This window comes from Verruconis gallopava, assembly GCF_000836295.1.
Source record: "Verruconis gallopava strain CBS 43764 unplaced genomic scaffold supercont1.30, whole genome shotgun sequence".
NCBI lineage: Eukaryota > Fungi > Ascomycota > Dothideomycetes > Venturiales > Sympoventuriaceae > Verruconis > Verruconis gallopava.
In genome coordinates, this window is record NW_015622166.1 from 1 (window position 1) to 22,349 (window position 22,349).

The 22,349-nt window shown below is 46.7% G+C and overlaps 5 protein-coding genes across 5 annotated transcripts; 1 reads left to right on the plus strand and 4 right to left on the minus strand.

The window, feature by feature from the left end:
• Nucleotides 1–6,294: 6,294 nt before the first annotated feature.
• PV09_07471 (uncharacterized protein) lies at nt 6,295–7,935 on the minus strand (the record flags this gene model as incomplete). The annotated part of the gene is made up of 3 exons (XM_016361239.1): nt 6,295–6,997; nt 7,052–7,237; nt 7,301–7,935. 3 exons carry the CDS (start codon nt 7,933–7,935, stop codon nt 6,295–6,297), a joined length of 1,524 nt encoding a protein of 507 aa, XP_016210814.1.
• Nucleotides 7,936–10,250: 2,315 nt separating this feature from the next.
• PV09_07472 (uncharacterized protein) lies at nt 10,251–12,084 on the minus strand. Its single transcript, XM_016361240.1, has 5 exons — nt 11,879–12,084; nt 11,720–11,824; nt 11,562–11,665; nt 11,009–11,506; nt 10,251–10,956 (listed from the first exon to the last, which is right to left on the minus strand). Exons 1-5 carry the CDS (start codon nt 11,952–11,954, stop codon nt 10,354–10,356), a joined length of 1,386 nt encoding a protein of 461 aa, XP_016210815.1. The 5' UTR covers nt 11,955–12,084; the 3' UTR covers nt 10,251–10,353.
• Nucleotides 12,085–13,759: 1,675 nt separating this feature from the next.
• On the minus strand, nt 13,760–14,744 carry PV09_07473 (uncharacterized protein; the record flags this gene model as incomplete). Its single annotated transcript, XM_016361241.1, has 2 exons — nt 13,962–14,744; nt 13,760–13,912 (listed from the first exon to the last, which is right to left on the minus strand). Exons 1-2 carry the CDS (start codon nt 14,646–14,648, stop codon nt 13,760–13,762), a joined length of 840 nt encoding a protein of 279 aa, XP_016210816.1. The 5' UTR covers nt 14,649–14,744.
• Nucleotides 14,745–18,088: 3,344 nt separating this feature from the next.
• PV09_07474 (uncharacterized protein) lies at nt 18,089–20,601 on the plus strand. Its single transcript, XM_016361242.1, has 2 exons — nt 18,089–19,860; nt 19,908–20,601. Exons 1-2 carry the CDS (start codon nt 18,126–18,128, stop codon nt 20,333–20,335), a joined length of 2,163 nt encoding a protein of 720 aa, XP_016210817.1. The 5' UTR covers nt 18,089–18,125; the 3' UTR covers nt 20,336–20,601.
• On the minus strand, nt 20,501–22,292 carry PV09_07475 (uncharacterized protein; the record flags this gene model as incomplete). The annotated part of the gene is made up of 2 exons (XM_016361243.1): nt 20,501–22,037; nt 22,100–22,292. 2 exons carry the CDS (start codon nt 22,290–22,292, stop codon nt 20,824–20,826), a joined length of 1,407 nt encoding a protein of 468 aa, XP_016210818.1. The 3' UTR covers nt 20,501–20,823.
• Between the last annotated feature and the right edge of the window lie 57 nt (nt 22,293–22,349).

Consider the following 22,349-nt stretch of genomic DNA (forward strand, 5'->3'; position numbering starts at 1 on the left):
AACCCTAACCCTAACCCTAACCCTAACCCTAACCCTAACCCTAACCCTAACCCTAACCCTAACCCTAACCCTAACCCTAACCCTAACCCTAGAGTAGGAAAAGGTTGCTAACAAAATTATCCTAAATTATAAAGATTATTATTTAGCCTCTTCCAATATATAACTTCAGTACTTTCCTCACTTGAGATAGGAAGCTCATCCCTTCCGAAGTGGCTTACATAAATAAGTCTTAACGGATAGTAAAGAGGTTCCAAACAAAACCTTTATACTAATTTAACCACTTTATCATCAGTTCTTGATATATATCCATTCGTGTTGAGAATATCTTCCTCTGTAAGTTGTATATCACGCATATAGCCAGCAACTTCATCATGGTCACCGAAGATTGCAGCAACCTCTTCTAGAGGCAGTCCAAGTGTATTGGGGAAGAAAACCCACATAATAAGAGCCCCGATAGTACCTGGAATGATAAAGAAAAGATAGAAATGCCAGCCAATTTTTGCGAATGCCTCCGGAGCAGATTGGAGCCAAACAATGTTCATAAGAGAAATCATAGCAACTCCTAAACTCATACCTTTGGCGCGAAGGTGCATTGGCCAAAGCTCGCTAATGTAAATGAATTGCATTCCGTTAAGAAAGAAGTCATATGGGACTTCGATCAAAAAAAGAAAAGCAACGCCAGCTCTAAGGCCAGCGGTGTTACCCTCATCAACAAACTTATTGACGTTGGCAATGATTCCTGCTTCAATAGACAGATCAATCATACAGCCAAGAACCCCGACGGCGAGAAACTTGTTTCGTGGGAAATGATCATTAAGGAAACATGCGATGACTTTACGCCGGTCAGATTATAGTAAAGAATATAATATATAATAGGGTAGTCTTACGATCTAATCCAAGTGCAAACGTAAGCCATGCAGCGCCATACAGCAGTTGTGTTGCAGTATCATATCCGAGATTTTTATAGAGTAGAGGGCCTATAGCATAGGTTTAGTTTGTCTTTTATTTATGGTGAGAGGTTGTTCTCATTAATAATGTACCATAATTATTGATAACAAGTATTCCAGAGCATTGAATGAATCCCGTAGTTCCCAAAGTGATAAGGGCGCGCTTGCGTAATGAGGACTTGCGCATAATATGCCACCAACCAGTGGGTAAAGTACGATCTATAGCAAGCTAAATGTATTTTTTCAGTAGGTGCAAAACCGAGGCGTTTTATAGATTCGTTGTTTGCGTACCTGCTTAGTAATTTGAAGATATTCAGTCCGCGCAAAGGTATGATGGGGATCTTCCGGATCATCATGAAGACGCATAAGAATCTCTCGAGCTTCATCAATCCTCCCGTTTAGAATCAACCAGCGTGCTGTACGTAGTCATGTCAGAACCTCTGAGCAAACCTAGTATTGGGGGTCGAAAGGGGTGCGTACGGCTTTCGGGGCACCGGTACAGCCCCAGTAACAAACATAATGGGAAAAAACACTGAATGGCAAAAGGAATACGCCATGTTACTGATCCACCATTTTTCCAGTGATAAATACCATAACCAAGCCAGGAGGCACACATGTATCCAATTACGAGAATGACGGCATGAAGCTGTACGAGAGCGCCACGCAGATATGGAGGAACGACTTCAGCCATCCAAATGGGAACAGCAGCTAAAATCATAAATGCTCCGGCTCCAGCAAAAAAGCGAAACGCAAGAAACATTCCAATATTAACACTACCTGCCAACAGAGCACCAGAAATGAGGCAAAGAAGGGCACTCTGAAGCCAATATTAGCCGTGAATAGCGCTTGCGAATCCTGACTAAAGCTTAAGAACATACGATTGCTAGTCCTCCTTTCCTACCGAATCTATCACTAAATAATGGTAAGGTTAAAGTGCCTAGCAACCCTCCAGTTTGGAAAATTCCGTTGGTTGCGGATAGAAGAGCCGTTGCATCTGACCGAGTATCGAGGTTAAAGTAAGTTATAAATGTCGGTTGCGCTATAATAAGATTTAGTGGACGAATGAATATAATGATAAATTTATATATACCAAGAGTTGCACTGATCACGTTCGCAGTATATCCATAGCAAAGTGAACCGATGGAAACAAACAATATCATCCAGGCGTTATAGGCATTAAGGCGCTTCCGAGAACGGCCAGCGAATTCGCCTCTTGACCATAGAAGTTTTGTTATGAAAGCCATAGTGTCTCATAAAGAACGAGATACAGTCTAAGTCTTGATCCGTGGTCAGGTATTTGGATATCTATATTCCTAGATCTGAGGGATCTTAAAAACTTTTTATGTGTTTCCCGCCTAGCATTACCCTTCAAAGTATATTTTTGGCGGGGTATAACCTCGGGATGGTTTTCCTTCTTAGATTGCGTACACATAGACTGGATAGTCTCTTCCGATGATAGTTACGAACGTTGGTGATGGCTAGTAAAAGTCACGGAAGAGATTCGGAAACGATTGGGCGATGCGGGGTTGGGAGGGGAATATGGATAATGTGAAGCGCCTTGCTCCATTTTATAGAGTTTAAAACGCCATGCAGCCAGCCGCCTAAACATTTTAAGAGAGCTCTGACGCATATTTATCGTGTCATGTAGCTGGTTTCATGATTGAATACATGTAGAAGGCATTTGAGCTGAATACGCATGATGTGGATAAGAGTGCTCTTGTTCAACAATATGTGACGGCCTAAACATTTATAGTCAATATATAGGTAGTGAATTTCTCGAAGATATGATTCTGGAGCTCGATGCTCAATCTTAATATTGAATGGATGTTGCAACAATTGCTCATGCTCAAAAACTAGAGTGATGATGGAGCATAAAGCAGAGTAAATTGAACTCTAGTGTCATACTGTAATAGATATTCGAATCATAATGAATTTCTCTGAGGGGTTGATATAATTTTGATGTATTCAAGTACATGTTCAGGTAGAGTCAAGATAATTGCGAAAGAATAATGCTCAATCCTCTATATTGGAGAGAAGTATTCATCTTGAATTTTTCAAACAAGCAGCTCCTAGCGGGTTTGAAGTTAATTTTAAAACATATAGAAAAGAAATGCCAATACAGCTTCTGCTCTGCTGAGATGTCTAATCAGCACCTGAAAAGGAGACGTTGATATAATTGATTAACAAAATTGATTTATGAAATTTTTGTTGTAGCATTAGACGCATAGGTTAAGGAAATGGTTTGGTAGAGTTTTTAGGTTATTTGAATTTGTTCTTTAGATATGATATGCTCCGCTATCAATCTTGAAAAATTAGCGGAACATATACTCCAGCAGCATTAACGGTGAAGATTTGACTATACCTAAATGAATACAATAATGATACTCATTAAGGGACGTTATCAGAATATATGAGAGTCTCTGAAAGCGTCTCTTAGACCTTCTTAATCCAACTGACAAAATGAGGCTTTTTTGCCATAGGCTGATAGCTATTGTTTTAGATATGAACAAAATTTTCAGTTCATAGGTATGATGTTCTTTGTTCCAGTCATCAAAATGGCGGTATTATTTTCATCTACACTATATCATGTTCTTCTTAAGATTATGGTCGCAGATATAGAGCTTAAGCATAGTCTGCTGGAAGAATATCGTATCATTGGTTTGAAATAGTAGTAAACTTCTTTATTTAATAGCCTGGTACCCAAAGTCAGCACTCCAGTAATGCAAAATTTGAGAGGTTTAAGATTGTCATATCCGACTTTTCTAATGGCATAGATAGTTCATATTAGAGATTGAAATAGGTGTTTAATTTCTTTATAGTTACAGTAAACTTATCATATAGGTAACGAACACAAACCCCACTGCAGACATGATAAAGGAAATGGCAACAAATATTTGATGGTCCCCAGAAGGCCAAAGGAATCTGCTTGGAACAAGACAAGGTGATTTCTGCTAGTTAGCAAACGGAGGAGTACCAAAAATAGAAATAACGTAATTGCCTGGATAGTTACTCATATTACGTATTTATCAAGACTTTCCAGATCTCTTGCTACTTCTATCACACTAAATAAAGGCTTGTTTGGAGAATCAGCTTTCTAAGCGCAGTGAAAGCTTGATGCCATATTTAGGCCTCCATTACCGTTATAGTACGGCATCTTGGGCCAGAGAGGGAGATTTTTGGAAATAGTTGCACCATCTAAAGCTTACATACTGGCATAGATCGCTTCCGGGGGCGGTGCCATTCTCAACCCACTCGGCTAAAATTGGGAGATTGGGAGAATATTGCTGACAGGAGCTGGTCCCCCAGAGAAAGCACAATGTTGCGCACCTGGAGCAAGAAATACCCTCTGAAAATTGCTAACTGTCGCCTCTCCACATTTAGTTGCTTCTAGCGCCTTCCAAAATTTGATCGTTCCATGAGCGTTCACGTACTGATCAGCCTGACCGTGCCATGTTATCATCTTCTCCCCAAGTTTCTGAAAGGCCTGCATGTCAGGTTTATCAAAAGGGAATAACGTAGACAACTTTGTGACGGACTCATTGAATGCAATGTCAAAATCTGAGAAGGTCATGTTGAAAAAGGGATAGTTTGGATCCTTGAATGCAAAATACTTGGCGTAAGCAGCCGCTACCCCAAATGGCGCTGGTGTCGTACGCCCATTCACGGTTGTGGTGTTGGCAAGCGCATTGAATGATGCTCCGACTGGAACACCGTACCACTACCATTCACCTGTCTGACTTTGAGGCCCTTCAAGTATCTTAGACACGACCTCTGCGAAGTCGGCAGTAACTGAAACATTTGTTCCGGTATTACTGCACCTCACCACCGAGCCTATCAAACTCCTGGCTTCAAAATGACACTCGAGTAGATTTATGTAATAACGACGCTGAGACCGTCCAAGTCATCGCATTCAGGAATAACCTGCTGCTGGTAGTAGTTAAAAACACAATCTGGGGGGGGGGGGGGGAGAAAATGTTGACTATCACAACCGTGGGCCACACATCAGCGATAGAGTATCTCATCGTGTATATCACAGGGGGCGTTCGCAACAAGTCCGTCGAAATCATCAGGAAAGAAGTATGCGGATGAATAATCGTGTCTTCCACCAGTAGAGCATTCGACACGGTAGGAGTATCGCGGAAGGATCCTGTAGTACGCCTATACGGCGGCTTTTCCAATGGTAGCTATATCATGGATTGCCCGGTATGCAAAGTTTAGTACGAGATCAATATTCCACTGGCCGGGTTTGTTCAGGATCCACATACCAGTCTGAGGATCTATGGTGTTGTTCAATGTAAGGCCCCCATCAGATGTCCCAGCTGCATAACCTTGTGCTACGAATGGTGCGAGCTCGGTGAGATAACCTGCAGCCAGTACACCGCCTCCTCCCACGACGAACCGACCTTTCCATCCTTCGAGTGGGAGCCGAATATACTCGCAGACAGTGTCTGTGCATTTGATATAGCAACAGTAAAATTGCAGAAGCTGATGAACGCAGGTGCGGATGCTGGAAGATAAACGGACGCCGGCAACAACGAATGATTGTGGACCTCGACAGCTGTGGCAGAGAGTATCCGTAAATCAGGAAATGTATGTAATGCAATTCCATGGCATGGTATAGTATCTTAGTGCGCTGATTCAAATGAAAGAGCGACAAGCATCAGAGCAAAGAAAAGATGACATTTCATACTCGCTGCGATGTAAATTTAAACACTCCTCATTAGTTCTACGTCTTGAGGATCCGGCAAGCGTCTATAGTTATCAATCAAATATATTTAAAACCCTCCAATATCCTGGGCGGAATTTGATTTTCCACGGGGATCATGATAATGACATTCGCTTAGCATTCACTGGTAGAGCTCATCATGTAGAGAACAGTAAAGCTCACCAAGACTTTTAGCATCGGATGTGGCCCCAGCTATGGGCCAGCTGTAAGTCTTGGACTACGGTTGCGGCTACGGCTACGGCTACGGCTACGGCTACGGCTGCGGCTGCGGCTGCGGGTATAGCTACTCTATCTTGACGATCACTTAATCACGTGATAGATCCTCAGCACACTAGAATGTTATCTGTAGAACCCCAGCAAGGCAATGGAATACTCGCTACAATATAATCCGAAATACAATCCTAGCTAGTTTTGTCTTATGATGGGTTACATTAAACTGTGGCATCCTATGCATTGAGACTTCATAGCTAGAATACACAAGAATCGTTTTAAGCCAACCTAACTAACGGCGAAACTGTATGTTGTTATTTATGCGATTCGCAAACTCTTTTGGACATTTAGAAACTTCAAGAATAAGACCATACTGTCTTCACTACACTCCCTATAGATATCTCTTCATAATCACGTAAAGATTGGGGAAAAAGGACTTGCTTCTGCATACCCTTGCAAAAGTTTCTCAAAAATGTCGTCTTCTGTTTTGCGTGGCACCTGCCTGTCCTCAATGGAGTTCACTGTCCAAGGACCTCTAAATTCAGACTCCACCTCATCGTCTAGTTTCTCGGCGATATTCTCGCCCTCCAACGGGCATGTTGCTGATTCTGAGTAATTCGAGTCAATGGCCCCAATGTGCTTAACCTCTTGCTGCGAGTTTGAGTAATTCTGTAAATCTGGCGCTGTTAAGGACAAACTCATGAGATTCGTCACATTTTTATGTTCTAGAGGTTGCAATAAAGCGGGGAGGTCTTCGCGGCAGATTTTCCTCCCAAGAGATAGCGAGATGTCAAGACCGAGGATGACTCGACTATAAGACTCAGGCTGAAGGAGCAGAATCTTGGCCCATGAATTGGCTTCTCGATTTTTTGAATTGAATAGTTGAATTGGGGTGCGGTGAATGCTCAATATAGAGTTCTCCAGCTCAATCTGTTGGACCAGCTCTGTTATCGTTTCGAGGACCCTGTCGGTCCCCTCATACATCACTTGCCAAATTCTCATCATCTTATTGTAGGCAGTTACTCCTTTCTCAAGTGTTTCCGAATCTCGAGACTTTGGTGCAAGTCTGCTGCCAACAACGTGCCATGCGAGGGGTAGGGATGCAAGTGCAACGCTGTAAGAGATAAGTCTCATCGATAACACATTTACGAACCTCTGCAATACTTACGCAGCAGCAGGTAAATAATTGATGGCTTTTGCTTGCAGTAAATCAATCAAGATCAATGTCATGCCATTTACAGCTTGTTCGAGCTTTATGTTGCTCTCTAATCGACAGGTCACTCCGTTGGTAGCAATACGTGTGTCAAGGATCGATTCCAAGATCACCTTGCTATGAATCGATGCTTTCGCAGCACTAGAAGCATATCTTAGCTCCAGAAGTACAGGTCATGATAGTTTTGCGCTCCGCATGACTTACTAGTAATACATGTATCCTAGATTTTGAAGCACGAGCAGACTGACAGCAGCAGAGTCTCCAGGGGACACTGCAAGTTCTGTTTTGCGCGATTCATTGTACCATTCATCTAGCTGGCTCTCTGCCTCCAATAAACGTTGCTTTTTCTGTTCAAAAGACACCTTTGATGGTAATGTTGACGAACATGCTTCCCATGTAGGATACATTATCTCTATGGCATCCGTTAGATATATTGACAGCATGCACAATTTATTGAAGGTTTGCAGCAGATCCTGTTTCGATGCTGTACTATAGATTCGAGAATTTGACATCTCAGCTGCAATATCTTGTTCAGAAAGAGGTGGGGGCATGGGATCTACTGCAGCTTTCGAGATCTGCAGTGGACGACGGAGACCAAGTGACAGACTCCTGTCGCGGACAATGCAGCACCACCATAATCTCTTCAGAGGTACTGTACGCTCCGCGGGAAATTGAGCATAAGTTCGATAGTCGTGCGCATGAACCAGCTTGGAGTGTTGGATTGCGATGCTAAGCCAGTACGAATGAGCCCTTGGATCCTCAAGTGGAGTGTAGTATGTGAGTAGCAGGGAACCTTGCGCAATCGCAAGGCTGTCCATCTCAACTCCCAGGTCGAACATGGCGTACAGACGGTCAGCTTTATTGCCTTAACTCTGTGTCTGATTCCAAACTTATCTTGGCGCGCCGGTAGTAGTTAAGCCTTGCTTCTCGAATGCTTTCAAAGCCCATGAGTCTCACATCCGATTTTGTCACAAACTGTGATACGTTCAGCACTAAAGTCAAAGCGCGAATTGTCAAGTTAGACCATACACTGCAGGCGACGTGAAGAAGCGAATGAAAAACAAACAGGGACATATGTGCATCTCCTCGCATAGATGTATTGGAATTGTTGTACATGACCAAAAATGATATTTCGTCGAGAAGAGGAAGCTGTGGATGCACACGGCGAAAGTATTGGGTTAACAAAATCTCAAGTTGGCGTCTTCTCGGAATTTTGAAGCATTTTCGGTCCTGTAAAAATCGCAGGTCTTCTGACGAGAGATGATTGAGATTTCCAGGTTTTAAAAATGGATAGTAAGAATAAGGCAGCTCAAAATCCGGGAATGAGCTGGAGTTATTCAGCGTGAGTCAAATAATAATGGGCAGAATATCTCACTTTTTATCTGTGAGATACAGTCAGCAGTACGTTCATATAATCACAGCGTGTATATCTCCTACCAAGAGCGTTGCGAGCAATGTTGCATTGCTCAAGTACTGTCAGATCTCCGACGTGACTGTTGCTTTATTCATGACATACTGTACGACCTACACTCTCAATTTGCCTCGATGTAGGGCTCCAGTTCCATCCATTCAGGTCTGCCTGGTTTGGAGAAAGTGTCCCTGCATATCTCTGAAGTGCGAACTCATATGAGGCACCAGTCAAAAGGCTGCCATTCTCCAGTATTGATGCGTTGATAGAGCCTGAATGTGGGGAATCTGCTGGCGAGGGATCAGATGCCTTACTGGTCGACAACTTCGTGCCGTGGGGTACAGTCCCCGTTCTCTCTAGACACCCTCTCCTGAGCCGTCGCTTTATCGCGCAGCTTCGTTTGTTCAGCACGCAATTTGAGCAGGGGTTGCCCTTCTTGAAGACGTCGCATTTCGTTTTACGCATACGGCACTCAACACAAGCTATGTAAGCACGTTGTCTTGGCCGCAGTATTCCATGATCTTCCAGATGATCTGCAGGTATGTCAGGAAGCAAGATCTCCTTACTCGCATACTCCCCTGTCTGGAGATCGTTAGACATGTTTCTCGGCCTGCTAGTTTTAAGTGAGTAGCTGATTTTAGAAGTTAACGAGTGCTTTTAGAAAAAAAAATGCGAAGATCAATCAGAAAAACATTAGGAGTGCTAAGGTAAGCGTGAGCAGCCAGAGATTTGAAATCTGGAGATTGCGGGGGAACTGGGGGCGTTGACGTGCGGAACTGCATTCCCCACTTGGCGAACTTTCGACATAGCCCGTTCGAGATCATCCATATTCCCACAGGACTTCAGCTCCTCAAGGCCATGTTCTGATATAGCAAATCACAAGTTTTGGTATGGTCCGGCCGTCGAATCCAAATCGCATACTCGGGCTTGGATTGCACAACGGGCTATTCTTGATAAAGGCGTTGGTGTACTGGCACGTGGTAGGCCATCTATGAGCATGATTCCCAAAGAAGGGCGGATATTCTCTTTGCCGCAATGCTGGGCAAATTCTGGACCGAAAGGTATCATCCCACGGCATACATTTGTTATCGCCTGCGATGCTAGAACTAACTTCCGGAATCCAAGGACGGTACTGGCTTATAAGATCATATCTTAACTTCCATTGGCATGCACAAAATTCATTTATAAACCCAAAGCAGCTTTCATTTGATTTCCTTTGTCCAGTAAATGACTGTCAGGTCTGTCGTTGTTTCAGGAAAGATACCATCGTTCGGGATCATTCGACGTCCACCTCGCAAAGCTCTGTCGCTCGCATTGACAGACATATTTTGATGGCCGCTTTCTCAGAATTCACCTGATCAGTCCTCTGAGTCCGTTGACAGTTCATTTTTTGGACTCCGAAATTTTTCAACGGAACACTTCTATCACGCAGTGTTCTCTCACTCTTCAGCACAGTCAATTCCTACGGGTTCAGATTTTACCGACAAGTTCATTTCTTGTGTGATCAGATGAGCTGAAGAAGCTTGACCGCAACTGCGTTGGACTTGGTCTAAACAGTTCGACCCCCACAAGCGCAACATCAAACATGTAGCTCCAAGCCGTTTTGGAGTTTTAAGCCGTAGTATCTCGTCATCACCGAGTGCCTGCTGAAGTAGTTGCGTGGGTAGCCAGCATATTCTCACACGTCACTTTCAGAAAGTAAACTCAGATGTTATGCTCATCATCGCAATGCACATGATATGTTGTCTTCACCCGGCGTTATGTTTAGATGTTTAGACGCTCAAAGAAAAATTTGCCTACAGCGAATGCAATAATCCACCTTTATTCTAAAGAATCTAATCTGGAGCGATTATTCCGAATCCGTTGCAATCCACCAGACTCCACTGAACATGCCAAGTATCACAGTTAACGTCAGGATTGCAGCCCCGGCCTTTTCGCCAGTGGTGATTGTGGAAAATTTTGTTGGGCTATCATTTGATGTTGTTCCGGCTGCTGCGTCGCCGACGCTCGTTCCTCCCGTCTTATTTGTAAGCGCCCCAGGAACGTCGCCCGCGAGTAAGCCAGAGAAAATAGACACGGCCGCCATTTGCTGTCCAGGACCCAAATCACCATCGTTCGCCTCTTTCGTCCACTCCAAGCCGCACTGATTTCCATCTGCTCCGGCAGTGCACGTCTTAGCACATGCCTCAGCGGATGTGGTCAACAAGTTCATGATTGTGTCTGTTGTATACGGGGCTACCTTTGTGGTGGCAGCCATCCAGCGGGCAAGGTACGTTTTGAAAGATTTCTGATCATTGTCGCACTTGCCGTTTGTTTCGCATGCCACTTCGTACATGATGTTGTTCGTGAAGAAGACGCTGGACGCGTTCAGGATGCCTTCGACGCGCGTGCGCCATAATGTCGTTGTGTTGCTCGGAGTTGTCGTACCGTTCGCGGCGTCATTAGTTGCAGACTAGATGCTTGCGTTACAAACTTGTCTTCAACCTGGCAGTGGTACTACTCACCACATTCCACATGATCGCCGCGCCATATAGGAAAACGCCTTGGTTGTATGTCCATTGGACATGATCAAGCGAGGTACAATTCGAAGTGTCCTCCGTGCCGTCGAAGAAATGATACGAGCTGTCCATGAGGCCTATGGCTGACACCCAGTCCCAAGCCTTGTTTGCCCAGTCCAGATATGTCGTGTTTCCGGTATATCTGCCCAACCGAGCGGCGATATTGAAAAAGCAGCCATTGGATATCGAATTTTTATACGTATATCCGGTATTGAAGGTGAAAATCTGCCAGCGCAATCCACCGCCGCAGGTTGTAGTGTCCCATCGAGCAGCCTGTTCATTAAATACGGCCTGGACCAATGCGAGCCAGCTCGCGTAGCCGCTTGGAGGAGCAGGATAGTTGTACTCAGCTGCCGCTAGAGCAGTGAAGGCCCAAAAAGACTGGTCGTCATTCCCTTCGTCCTTGGTTTGGTTCGAGGGCATGAAGTCGGAATCTGCGCCGATCTGGGGGCAAAGTTAGCTCGCGAGAGTCGGCGCTCAGCCACGAGGACGAAGATACCTGATGCAGAATGGCCTGTGTGGTGATGTTGTTGTATGTTGTATCGCCGGTATAGTACCAGTAGTCAATCAATGTTCCGAAGAAGCCACCAGCCTCCCACCAGTCTTCGTTCGTTAGATGGTTGACACACAAGCGAGCAGGCAAGGGCAGCTACTGACAGTAAGGCGCGGGCAGATTACCAGGAACATCACCGGTGTTGTTGCCCGTATACCAGTACTTGACCATGCCCCATGCTGCCGTCGACGCAGCTTGTTTTATAGAGTCTGTACACAGAGTTCAGCATGGACGATGCAAACGGTGCTTGGGATCACACAAACCGGTGCTGCTCGTGTCGAGGGTTATTGCGGCTCGCGCGATGCCAACACCAGCTAATAGTCTATTCCATGCTTTCATGATCTGAAGTTGGCGAGGAACGCTGCAAGAGAAATTGACGCTGCAAAAACAAATCGACGAACGAGTGTACAGAATAAGTGAGGAAAAGAGATGGAGAAGCGGAAGGACGTCAAGGATGGTCGCAGGCGCAGCACAAACATCGCGAGGAAACAGGAAGAGCCACATCCGTATTGGACCTAGTCGACGGCGGGGCAGAGGCTGCGATGACGCGGCGTCGTCGCGGTCGGGTGGATACCGCACGCCATCGACACTGAATGGGCATGCCCTCTCGGCCCTGAGCAGCGCCGGCACGCGACACGACCCCAGCGCGGAGACGCTGCCTGTGTGACCACGACGGGCGCCGTCTCTCGCAAGAACGCCGAGGCTGGTCGTCTTCGATGCCTGCGCCAGGTTCTGCGGCCGACGCAGTGCCAGCGACGCGGACTCCACAATGCTTGTCCGCGCTCGCGCGAAGCTTAGCCAACCTTAACTGGCGTCCCGCAAACGGATCCTGCTCCACCCTCAGGGGCACGCGAGATGACAGACCCTTCTGAAACCTGTCCTGTGCCGCCAGTTCTCCAATCACATGAAGCACGACGAAACCGGATCTCTTGTTCTTCTGACCGTTTGTTCGACTTGGGCATCCCCATCGTCTGGCGCGCAACGGCCTCGACATGGCGGATGATTGCCGGGGAGCGAAACAATAGCCATCCCTGAAGCCAGAATCTAGAAAGACGCTGCGGTCGCATTGTCCGCAGGCCCTCGCTCTGATCAAACGACACGATGACGCACGTCCCGACAGGTACTTTGTCCCATCTCTCTACGGACTGTGACACGCTCTCGATCGTGGCATGCTCCAAACATGGTGACAGGATCAGCATTGCCAGAACGTACACCGTATATTCCTTACCAGCGAGGGCCAATGCGAAAACTCCGCGCCACACCTGGGACTTCATTTCTTTTGTTTGCCCAACCAAACACAGGCCTTGCAAGAACCAATCATTCCTTCATTGGTCTGCTCCTTTGCTGCCAAACCATCGAAACTCACGCTATTGCAAAGGTTAAGCCTGAGCTCATTGCCTTCCCGTCCATCTTATGTGCTATGCTTCCACGGTACATCCCCCGACCGTGTCCTGCGCTACCGTACGGGCCTGAGCTTGTACACAGTGCTGTATGCAGCTGAGATGACATGGTATTACCCTGAGCGAATAGAGGCCAGCCTTGTCGTGCCTGATCAAAGTTTGATGAATTCTTCCACGTGCATGACGTTCTGGTGGTTCTTAGACCAGATTGGACTCAATGGAAGCTTTGAGAAATATTGATTCTGATTGAGGACTTTGGAACACGTTCTAACCAGCGCGCGCCTCTGCCAGTGCAGCGACGACGACAGTGCCTGATGATGAAGAGAAATGGTTCAAGCGTACGAAGAAGGACCTAAAGTGGAGACACGATCATTGATATATAAAAATTAGAAACTGGATCGTATCTTAGATTTACGCTTTTGCCAAGCTTAGCTTGGTACAGAGTCTTAGGGACACTCCACAGTGATTCATCACGTGATTATGCTCTCGAGCCAAAGATCAACGACTGAATTCTTAGTCAATGTTGGTCATTATGGCGAAATCATCATGTTGATGTAGTATAAGAAGTGTTCGTGTTTTTCTTGACACTTCTATGACTCCAATCACCCGTATCCCTTTGTCCATGTGTCCTACAACGCTTGCGAACAGCAAATTTGTATCTTGGTGTTCAGGTACGGCAAGGTTTAAAACCAATGGTATCGAAAGTATTTCATGATTAATAGCAATTCATTTTCTTAATTTGTATCATGACTTTGCCTGCACTAATGGATGAGACGTGCAGAATTCCAGCGACAGCGAAAACTTGCTCTGCATATCAGCCATCTGAGCCTTCGCTATGTTGGTCAACATATTCAATATGTAAATCTCTATATGCAGTTTCAAGGCCATTAGGAAACACTACTATCGTCAGCTTGGCTCAATAGTTGACGATTCCGAAAATACTCACCTCAAGAGCACCTGACCAGTTTGGGTCAGTCGTATTCTGCAAGACTACCCATGACAAGTCGAGAAGAAGTGAAATCGTGACGACAAGGACGACTTTCCATAGTAGCGACCTTGTCTTCTTCCCGCTGTCGCCCCACAGTCGTTTCACCTGAACGAAATAGCACGAGCATAATACCAAGTCAACGACTGGATAAACCGCTTCCTCAAACTCCCAAGATATCTTGTACGCCAGAGCAAGCTTGCGCGCTTCGGGGTACTCTGTATTGATAACGCCCAGAATTGCCATGGGCAATTCAGCCAGTAGCCACTCGAGCGCGATGATGGCAGAGGCGACAGATAGAATGTATTGACTGCATTGAAGGAGGTGCAGCCGTGAGTACAAGATCAGGTATCCAAAAAGTGGGAAAAAAAGGAAGCCGAGCGTGCTAAGCGCCAGAGGTATGCCATTAAGCTGTTCGCCGAGGATCCAGGTTTGGATTAGGACCGAGACACAGACGAGGAGCTGAGCAAACGTCGCGCCTACAAGACTCCAAAAGTAAAGGCCGGATCGACGTTGGAAGGTGATGCCAATGAGGACGAACATCTGTACACAGCATAGTGTCCCCATTGCGGTGAAAGCCAAGGCTGACAGCTCAAGGGGCCCTGGCGGCAAGCCTCCTTCCGGCTCTGCTTGATCGGTGGAATTCATGTTGAAGGTTTTGCCGTCATGGTCGTTGCATACTAGAAACGTAGAGCAGCGTTGTCGCCAACGATATCTTATATCGGATTGATCTTCACGGCTTCTTCCTCCGCAAAAAAAAAAACCTTGAAACAAATTATGCATGTCAGTCATGTGAATTTGGTTCCGTCCTGCAGTAGGAAACCATTGCGACATGTTCGCCTTTTGTGAGGATGGACTCTCAAGCCTTCAGGATTTGCATATCCGGACTCAATTTTTTAATAGGTTGGAACCGACCAAGCCGCTAGTGCAACCGAGCTCTTCTTCCACAAACCTTGGCTGAAGAACCAGCTGGCGTGACGATGTAGCTCTGGATCAATCTCGATGCGAGGCAAAACGTGGCTGGAAGGCATTCCGTTATCTGGATTTTGTATTTCTACGGTCCCACAGTAAGCTCTCAAACGGAGTTGTTCCATTAACTCGCCAAGTCTTTCAAAGTCCAGCCCGGAGTACTCCGCGAACGTCTCCCACATTTCTTTGGGCCCGACGTTTCTCAACAATTCAGTATTTTGCTGTCCTGATCTTCGGGAGGCATGTAGTTGCCTTAAGCATTCGAATTTGTGATCGTAATTGCGGCGTATTCGCCGGTGGCGTCATCTTCTCCTAAGCACACACAAGTACATTGTAGTTCTAAATTAGATCGGAAGCTAGCTTCAGCCTGGTTTTCCTCGGAGATATCTCCATTCATGACTCGTTACAGATCCTTACTGTTGAAGCTAGAGAATAACTCATCTGTCTGTTCCTGTCACCAATTTGCTAGTTGCCAAAATGTGGGGCACAGAGTCTCGCAGGTGCTCAAGAACTCTAACCCAGAAATAGTTTTAGGATTGAATGCGCTCTGCTGAGTTCATCATTCCCATCAAAGGAACCACATAGATGCCAGCAAGAGGGGCGTTGTCAGAACAGTCAAAGTTTGCTTCCCCGCCTATTCAGGGCCATCACGGGCTTCTCTGGCCTCCTCACTATCGTTCCGTCGGGCTTAAATCCTTCTACGCCACCGAGTGTTGCCGTTACCCTAAATCCCAATGCCTGCCTCATCTTGTCCGTCAGTCTGGCCTCTACCTCAGGCGCAACACTCAATGTGAAATTTTCCTGCGGTCGTACGAAATGCCGGACGTAAAATTGCAGTATTACGGGCCTCTCTCCTCTAGACGCTGTGAAGGGGCCAGTCGCATGCCACAGTCTGCTTTCAAACACAAGACACGTCCCTCCCGGCCCACTGGCAAATGTTGTGCCCTCGATATCAAAGAGGCTGGCTGGTGCGATGAGGCCATCGTGGCTCTTGGGAAGCAGTCTGGTCCCTCCATTTGCCTCATTGACATCGCACAAAAACCACATCATGTTGATTCCCAGTGGAAATTGTGGAATCGCTGGGTTTGTTGTGATCTGATCTGTGTGCATGCCCATCGCCTCTGAGCCTGGACGGTTGATGTTTGCCGTGTAGCTTGATAAGTGATATCCATCACCCAACTGCTCAGGGATTATTTCTTCAACAAGGGGATGTTCAAGCAAGTCCAAAAACTCTTGTCCTTTGTTTGGTAAATTCCAGACACGTTGATTGGGTCTCTTGGCTCCACCGTCGAAATACGCTGTACCGGTTGCAATCTCGCCCAACGCCTGATCGCTGAGGCGCTTTTGAAGTGCGTTTAGCTGCCATTTTGGAAGGGCGTCTTTAACGAGGCCGTATCCGAACTCCTTTAGATCACGCTTCACTTGTCGAATATCGGTCGTTGGCTGTGGAAGATTCTTGTACGTTCTGAAGTCAGGGGGCGCTGCTGGTGCTCGAGGAGAAAGAAGATCTGCAAATCGAATTCCCATCCGTAAATTCCCTGTCGACTGAATGTGGTTGAACATATGTCCGTAGCGAGTGTCCATCAGTCCTTCGACGATGTGAAGGACAGTTTGCGGACGCATTCGAACGGTTACATCTGGAGTACTGTTACACCTGTTCAGAATCTTTATCCCTCCTTCTCGTCCGTCCAGAAAGAGATACGGATGGCCAGCTGTAAGGTCCAGCTTGACAAGCCCTTTTATCGACGCAAGGTTATGGAGCCTCTCATATATCGCCTTCACAGCATTTTCATATTCTTCCCTCGTAGCGGGACTCTTGTTGTCTATAGCATTCCCAAAGTTGTCGTGGTCTACGTCTCGTGTACCACCGCTTGGATCAAAATTCACCTCTGCTTTGGATGCTTGTTTCATGCTGCTAGTTATTCATGACCCTTTTTGGTCTTTTCGAGATATTGGTTGTTAACGCTTGATTGATTCAAAAAAGGCTCTATATATATCTACCGCCAGAATCAGCCTTTAGGGCCATCCTTCAGCCGAACCCCGCTATCCTGAGGACTAGTGACAGGCATTCACCAAGCACTTTACAAAGTCATTCAAAGATGAATCGCTCGAATTTCGGACATGTTTAGAATTTTGCATGTACCTAGAGCAGCTGCTTGGTGACTTGGTATTGAAACTACAGATGATCAATATTCTCAAACTCATCTGGTGGGAGTCTCACATCTTTAGAAAAAGGTGTTTCTTGGTAAATGAAGTTCCGAAACATATCCGCGGATGTGATAATGGGGATGTTTCGGCTGTTGTGAATTCAGAGGCGGGGTGCATACATGAATCTTAGAAGAGAAGTGATAGACACACCCGGAAGGTTTGTAGATGGGTCAAAAAGGGCAATAACATGGCATTTGACCGTGTCCAATTTTTCTTGGCAACTTCAGGGCAAACTCGATTACCGAAGTTTGATCTGGCTGTATTGATGAGAAGCATTTCGTATTCCCCTTGCTTTGTCTAACTCTAGTCAACATTCTTTTGACATTACAAGGCACTTGAGCTTCATTACAAAGCAATTTTTACGTAGGCTGAGTGCTTTGGTTAAGCATGACTGATATCACGCTTTTGCGAGATGCTATGTCTCGCTAATTGAAAAATATCATTGATACAGCGTCTCATACTGGGCTGCCGAGAGTGAAACCCCTTGCATTTCGTGTAGCAATCCATCCATTTCTTCAGCATATGGCTGAATGGGCACTACATTCGATGTTCTCCATATCTTGTTTCCCCAATTACAGAATAAACTGTCTTTTAGGATATCCTATGACCTCCAGTCTCCCAAGCGAATTGACAAGAAATTACTTCAACTGCGGGGTTCGACCTTGCGTAAATAATCTGATTTTAACATTTTCTATATGAACTCAAAAACTACGAACGCAGTTCCAGAGAGCCTTGATATGTCTAAAGTTTATTGTTCACGCTGGTAGTGGAAATGTGACGCGAGCAGATCCGAGTGCAAAGTGGTGCCCCTTACCATAGGCGGAATCAGGGTCTCAAGAGCTGCGGGACCCCAGTAGCGCGAATTGTTGATGTGTTTGAACTTCCTCTTTGATTCAACAAGTTGGTGCGACCACGACGGTTCGCTATTACCGATATTTATGCGATATTATGGCAAATATCGACTCCGAGAAAGACGGTTTGCTGTCACGCAAAAGCTACGACGCGGATGCGCGGGATGTGGACGAGGACGACGCAAGCGCTACTCGCGAATCTAAGGGGGAGGAGTCCGAAGATGAAAGCAATGAAGATGAAGATGTACTTGAGGATGACTACGAGAGTACTGCGACGGGACGGAGTAAACACGGAATACAGATTTCAAGAGGCGCGTTCAACTTGGGACGATATCGCGAGTTTAAAGAGAACGAGATTCCCTTAAAGAAGACTGCGAAACGGTTACGGAAATCTTCTAGGCGGCACAGAGAGCGTCTTAAAAGGGGAGAGATGGAGAGCGAACTGCTATATGATATGGAAGAAGGAGGCCAGCCATCGCAGTCGCCATCGAGGTCTTCTTCAGAAGAGGATCTGCAGCGCTCCCTCCAGGTACAAGAGCGACTAGACGTACATTCCATAAAGAGGCGAAATTCAGCACAGCGATATTTGCTACACGCTGCAATTATCCTGCTCTTGCTCTCACTACTTTACGGCGCGTACCGAGCAACGCGCAACTCGAGGGAAACGCAAGAAAGACTTCGACTAGCATTGCCCTTATCTAATGGCTCAACGCTTTTTGCGCCAACCACGATTCTAATCTCACTTGACGGATTCCGTGCCGATTTCCTACAGCGTGGATTAACACCGACTTTGAACAAGTTTATTCAGGAGGGCGTATCGCCACTATACATGATGCCGAGCTTCCCAAGCGTTACGTTCCCAAATCATTATACAATGGTGACAGGCCTATATCCTGAAGCGCATGGGATTGTCGGGAATACATTCTGGGACCCGGAAGATCAATCTGAATTCTACTACACTCATCCACAGCAGTCATTGCAGAGCAAGTGGTGGGGGGGTGAGCCATTATGGCTCACGGCAGAACTTCAAGGCGTGAGGGCTGCAGTTCATATGTGGCCTGGCTCCGAAGCCGCCATTGGCAATGTTCCTACATCCTATGTAGATAAGTACAACGGGAAGGAGGATCTTAGCCGTAAGGCCGAGCGAATATTACAGTTGCTAGATCTGCCTGGCCCAGACAGTCCTGCAGCAATGAAGGACAATCCGCGTCCACAACTTATTGCAGCTTATGTACCTAACGTGGATGTTGATGGCCACAACTATGGTCCCAACAGCACGGAGATTAGGCAAACTATTCGAATGGCCGACTCAATGCTCGGACAGATCTTTGAGGGCCTCCAGGAACGCAATCTTACAGACATTGTCAATGTTATCGTTGTCTCTGATCATGGCATGGCTACGACTTCTACGGATCGGGTCGTTCAACTTGAGGATCTCCTGGATGTCGATGATATCGCTCATGTGGACGGTTGGCCCTTGTATGGCATCCGCCCAAAAGATCCATCAAAGACTCAAGCAATGTATGATCAACTTAAGCAGAAGACGAAGGATATGCCTCACTTGCATATCTATCTGCGCGACAAAGATATGCCGGAACGTTACCACTTCTCCAAAAACCCTCGAATCGCTCCACTTTGGATCGTTCCAGACGCAGGCTGGGCCATTGCGCCCAAGAAAGAATTCGACGTGGCCAAAGCAAAAAAGGAAGGACTGATATATCACCCTCGAGGTTTACATGGATACGATTTCGAGAATAGTCTTATGCGAGCCATATTTGTGGCTCGAGGACCAGCTTTCCCGCATCCAGCAGGGAGTAGAGTCATGCCTTTTCGTGAGTGGCTCATAAGCTTATAATGGCTAAACTAATTGTAGGCATAGAGAACATAGAGCTTTATAACATCGTTTGCGATACCTTAGGCATCAATCCTGCTCCAAATAACGGAACAATTAGATTGCCATTCAAGCCTGTAGGCCAGCACACAGATACCGATGCCCCACAAATAGAGACCCCTTACGACCCACCGTCGGAAGGCGTGGGTAAAGATACTGCCATTGTTCCGCTTTCCTCGACTGAAGGACCAACTCCTACCCTCAACCCTGTTGAGCCGGCCACACTCCTGACACCAGATCCTTTGGATCCAACCAAAGCTCCGAAAAACCCGGTGCAAACAACACAGCCCGAGGATTCTCACAAAGGAAAGCTGCACAAGTGGTGGGAGTGGATCTCAAGCACATTCGAGGATGCGAAAAACAAGTTGCAGAGCATGTTCGAGAAGGAAAAGAGTGGCGGAAAAGACTCGGCGTAATATGCCACTCAGAACGTATTTCGCGCTTGGATAACAAAGGTTCAAGGGTTTGGCGTTTAGGTTTTGTTTCTCGATATACCCTATGCGAAATCTGGAGGATTAATTTGTGTTCCCAGAGGTCTTCATGGAATAGAGGCGGGACCAGAGCTCATCTTGATGTAGATCATCGGCCTCCTGCTTTTAGGCTCGGCTTCAATCATAAATCGTCATAAAGAGGATAGCTAAATTTCCACATATCCGGTAGCATGCTTTCATTTTGTGCCATTACCGTTTAAGCTGTTGCTTCTAAATTTAGTGTGCTCGACAGCTTTTGATGTCAAGAAAGATGTCTTTGAGACTTTTGTGGTAATGTACAATTAAGGCAATAACCAGGAAATGATTAGCTCATGAAATGAGCCCTCGTCAACAGTTCAGTGTGACTTTAGTTCTGGAAAAGCATCTCATCATGGCTAGCAGTCCGCAAGTGCTCACTGACGTAGAGCTAAACCCTACTCTCGAGGAGACTTTGACGTCGCGATCTCTCCATTCTCGTTATCCTTGACTTCAGCAATCATACTCTCGACCTCTTTTTCTACCATCCATTTCCGCACGCTGTCCATGAGCTTTTCTAAATTGGGACCGCCAGCCATGATACCATCTATTCCGTGCACGCTTAGGCCGCTCCGGTGATCGGTGACACGCTGCTGTGACCAGTTGTATGTTCGTATTTTATCCCCACGACCAATCTTGGCTACCCCCACAACGCTCCTCCGCATGGCGAGCATCTCCTCTTCCCGTTTCTCCCTTCGTGATTGGGCTAACCGTGCTCGCAAGATCTCCCACGCCGTTTTCCGATTCTGCAGCTGCGAACGTCCTGTCTGGATGGAGACTACGGTATTGGTCGGGATATGGGTAAGGCGGACGGCGGACTCTGTACGATTGACGTGTTGGCCGCCTGCGCCAGATGCGCGCATAACGTCCACTCGAACCTCAGAGGGATCGACGTAGAAGTCGCTTTTGGGATCATCAATGTCCATCTCTTCAACAGCGCCGTCGCTGAAGGAAGGCAACACCATGACAGAAGCAGAGCTTGTATGTGTACGGCCCATCTTCTCGGTCTCCGGCACGCGCTGTACTCTGTGGACGCCGGCCTCGCATCTTAAAATACCGTACGCTCCGGGCGACTCGACAGACAAGACAGCTTCCACAATTGCCATCCCATTTGTGCCATCGTCCCTCTTCTCTTCAAGAACCGTAGCTCGCAACCCCCTGCTTGAACAAAAGCCTTTGTACATCTGTAGCAGGTCATGAGCAAAGAGCCCCGCCTCTGATCCGCCAGCACCAGGTCGTATCTCTATGAGACATGGCAGATCCGCAAATGGGTGCTTTGGGACCAGCGAGGCGGTAAGACTTTGCGAAGCACCATGCAGCTGTGCCACTGTGGATTCGAGATCTTCAGACGCCAGCGTTTTCAGCTCCGCATCTGTAGCCGGGTCACGCAGGAGCTCTTGGAGCTCACGCAACGACTCGTTTGCCTTCTCCCATTTCTGCAGCTCGTCGACTATGGACGCCAAAGCGCCCGCCTTCTTCGCAATCGCAAGAGAATAGTCGTTCTCCAGCTGCTTGGACAACAGCTTATGTTCCGCAGCTATGCGTCGAGCACGTGAGAGGAGTGCTGGATATATGGTAGCACTGGACACATCCGCTTGTCGTAGTGGGCTGACTATTGGCTGATTAGTTGCCAAAGCGTTCGATTCAAAGTTCTTGCAACTGGTAAAGACTGACTGTTACTCAGGGCGGCCCTCTGCACTCTACGAGAGACACGAAACCCTTTCGCGAGGCATGAAGCACACACCCACGGCTGTTTGAACATGCAGAAGAGCTGGTAGACTGGACGCTCGCGAACGTCGCCGCCTTGGTAGTCGATGTTCTCAGAAAATTGCAGTTTGAAATGCCATGCCGTGGATGAATTAGGCATCGCGCGGTGATTCTTTCGCCGAGATTTCACCCCGACATCCTGGACAGTTCAGCCCTT

Excerpts from the sequence above, each read along its gene's own strand:
- PV09_07474 (XM_016361242.1), top strand. The coding sequence starts at position 18,126 with ATGGCAAATATCGACTCCGAGAAAGACGGTTTGCTGTCACGCAAAAGC. Across the intron at positions 19,861-19,907 it reads GAGTAGAGTCATGCCTTTTC|AGAACATAGAGCTTTATAAC; the intron begins GTGAGTGGCTCA and ends TTGTAGGCATAG.
- PV09_07472 (XM_016361240.1), bottom strand. The coding sequence starts at position 11,954 with ATGAAAGCATGGAATAGACTATTAGCTGGTGTTGGCATCGCGCGAGCC. Across the intron at positions 11,825-11,878 it reads CCTCGACACGAGCAGCACCG|ACTCTATAAAACAAGCTGCG; the intron begins GTTTGTGTGATC and ends CTCTGTGTACAG. Across the intron at positions 11,507-11,561 it reads CACAGGCCATTCTGCATCAG|ATCGGCGCAGATTCCGACTT; the intron begins GTATCTTCGTCC and ends CTTTGCCCCCAG.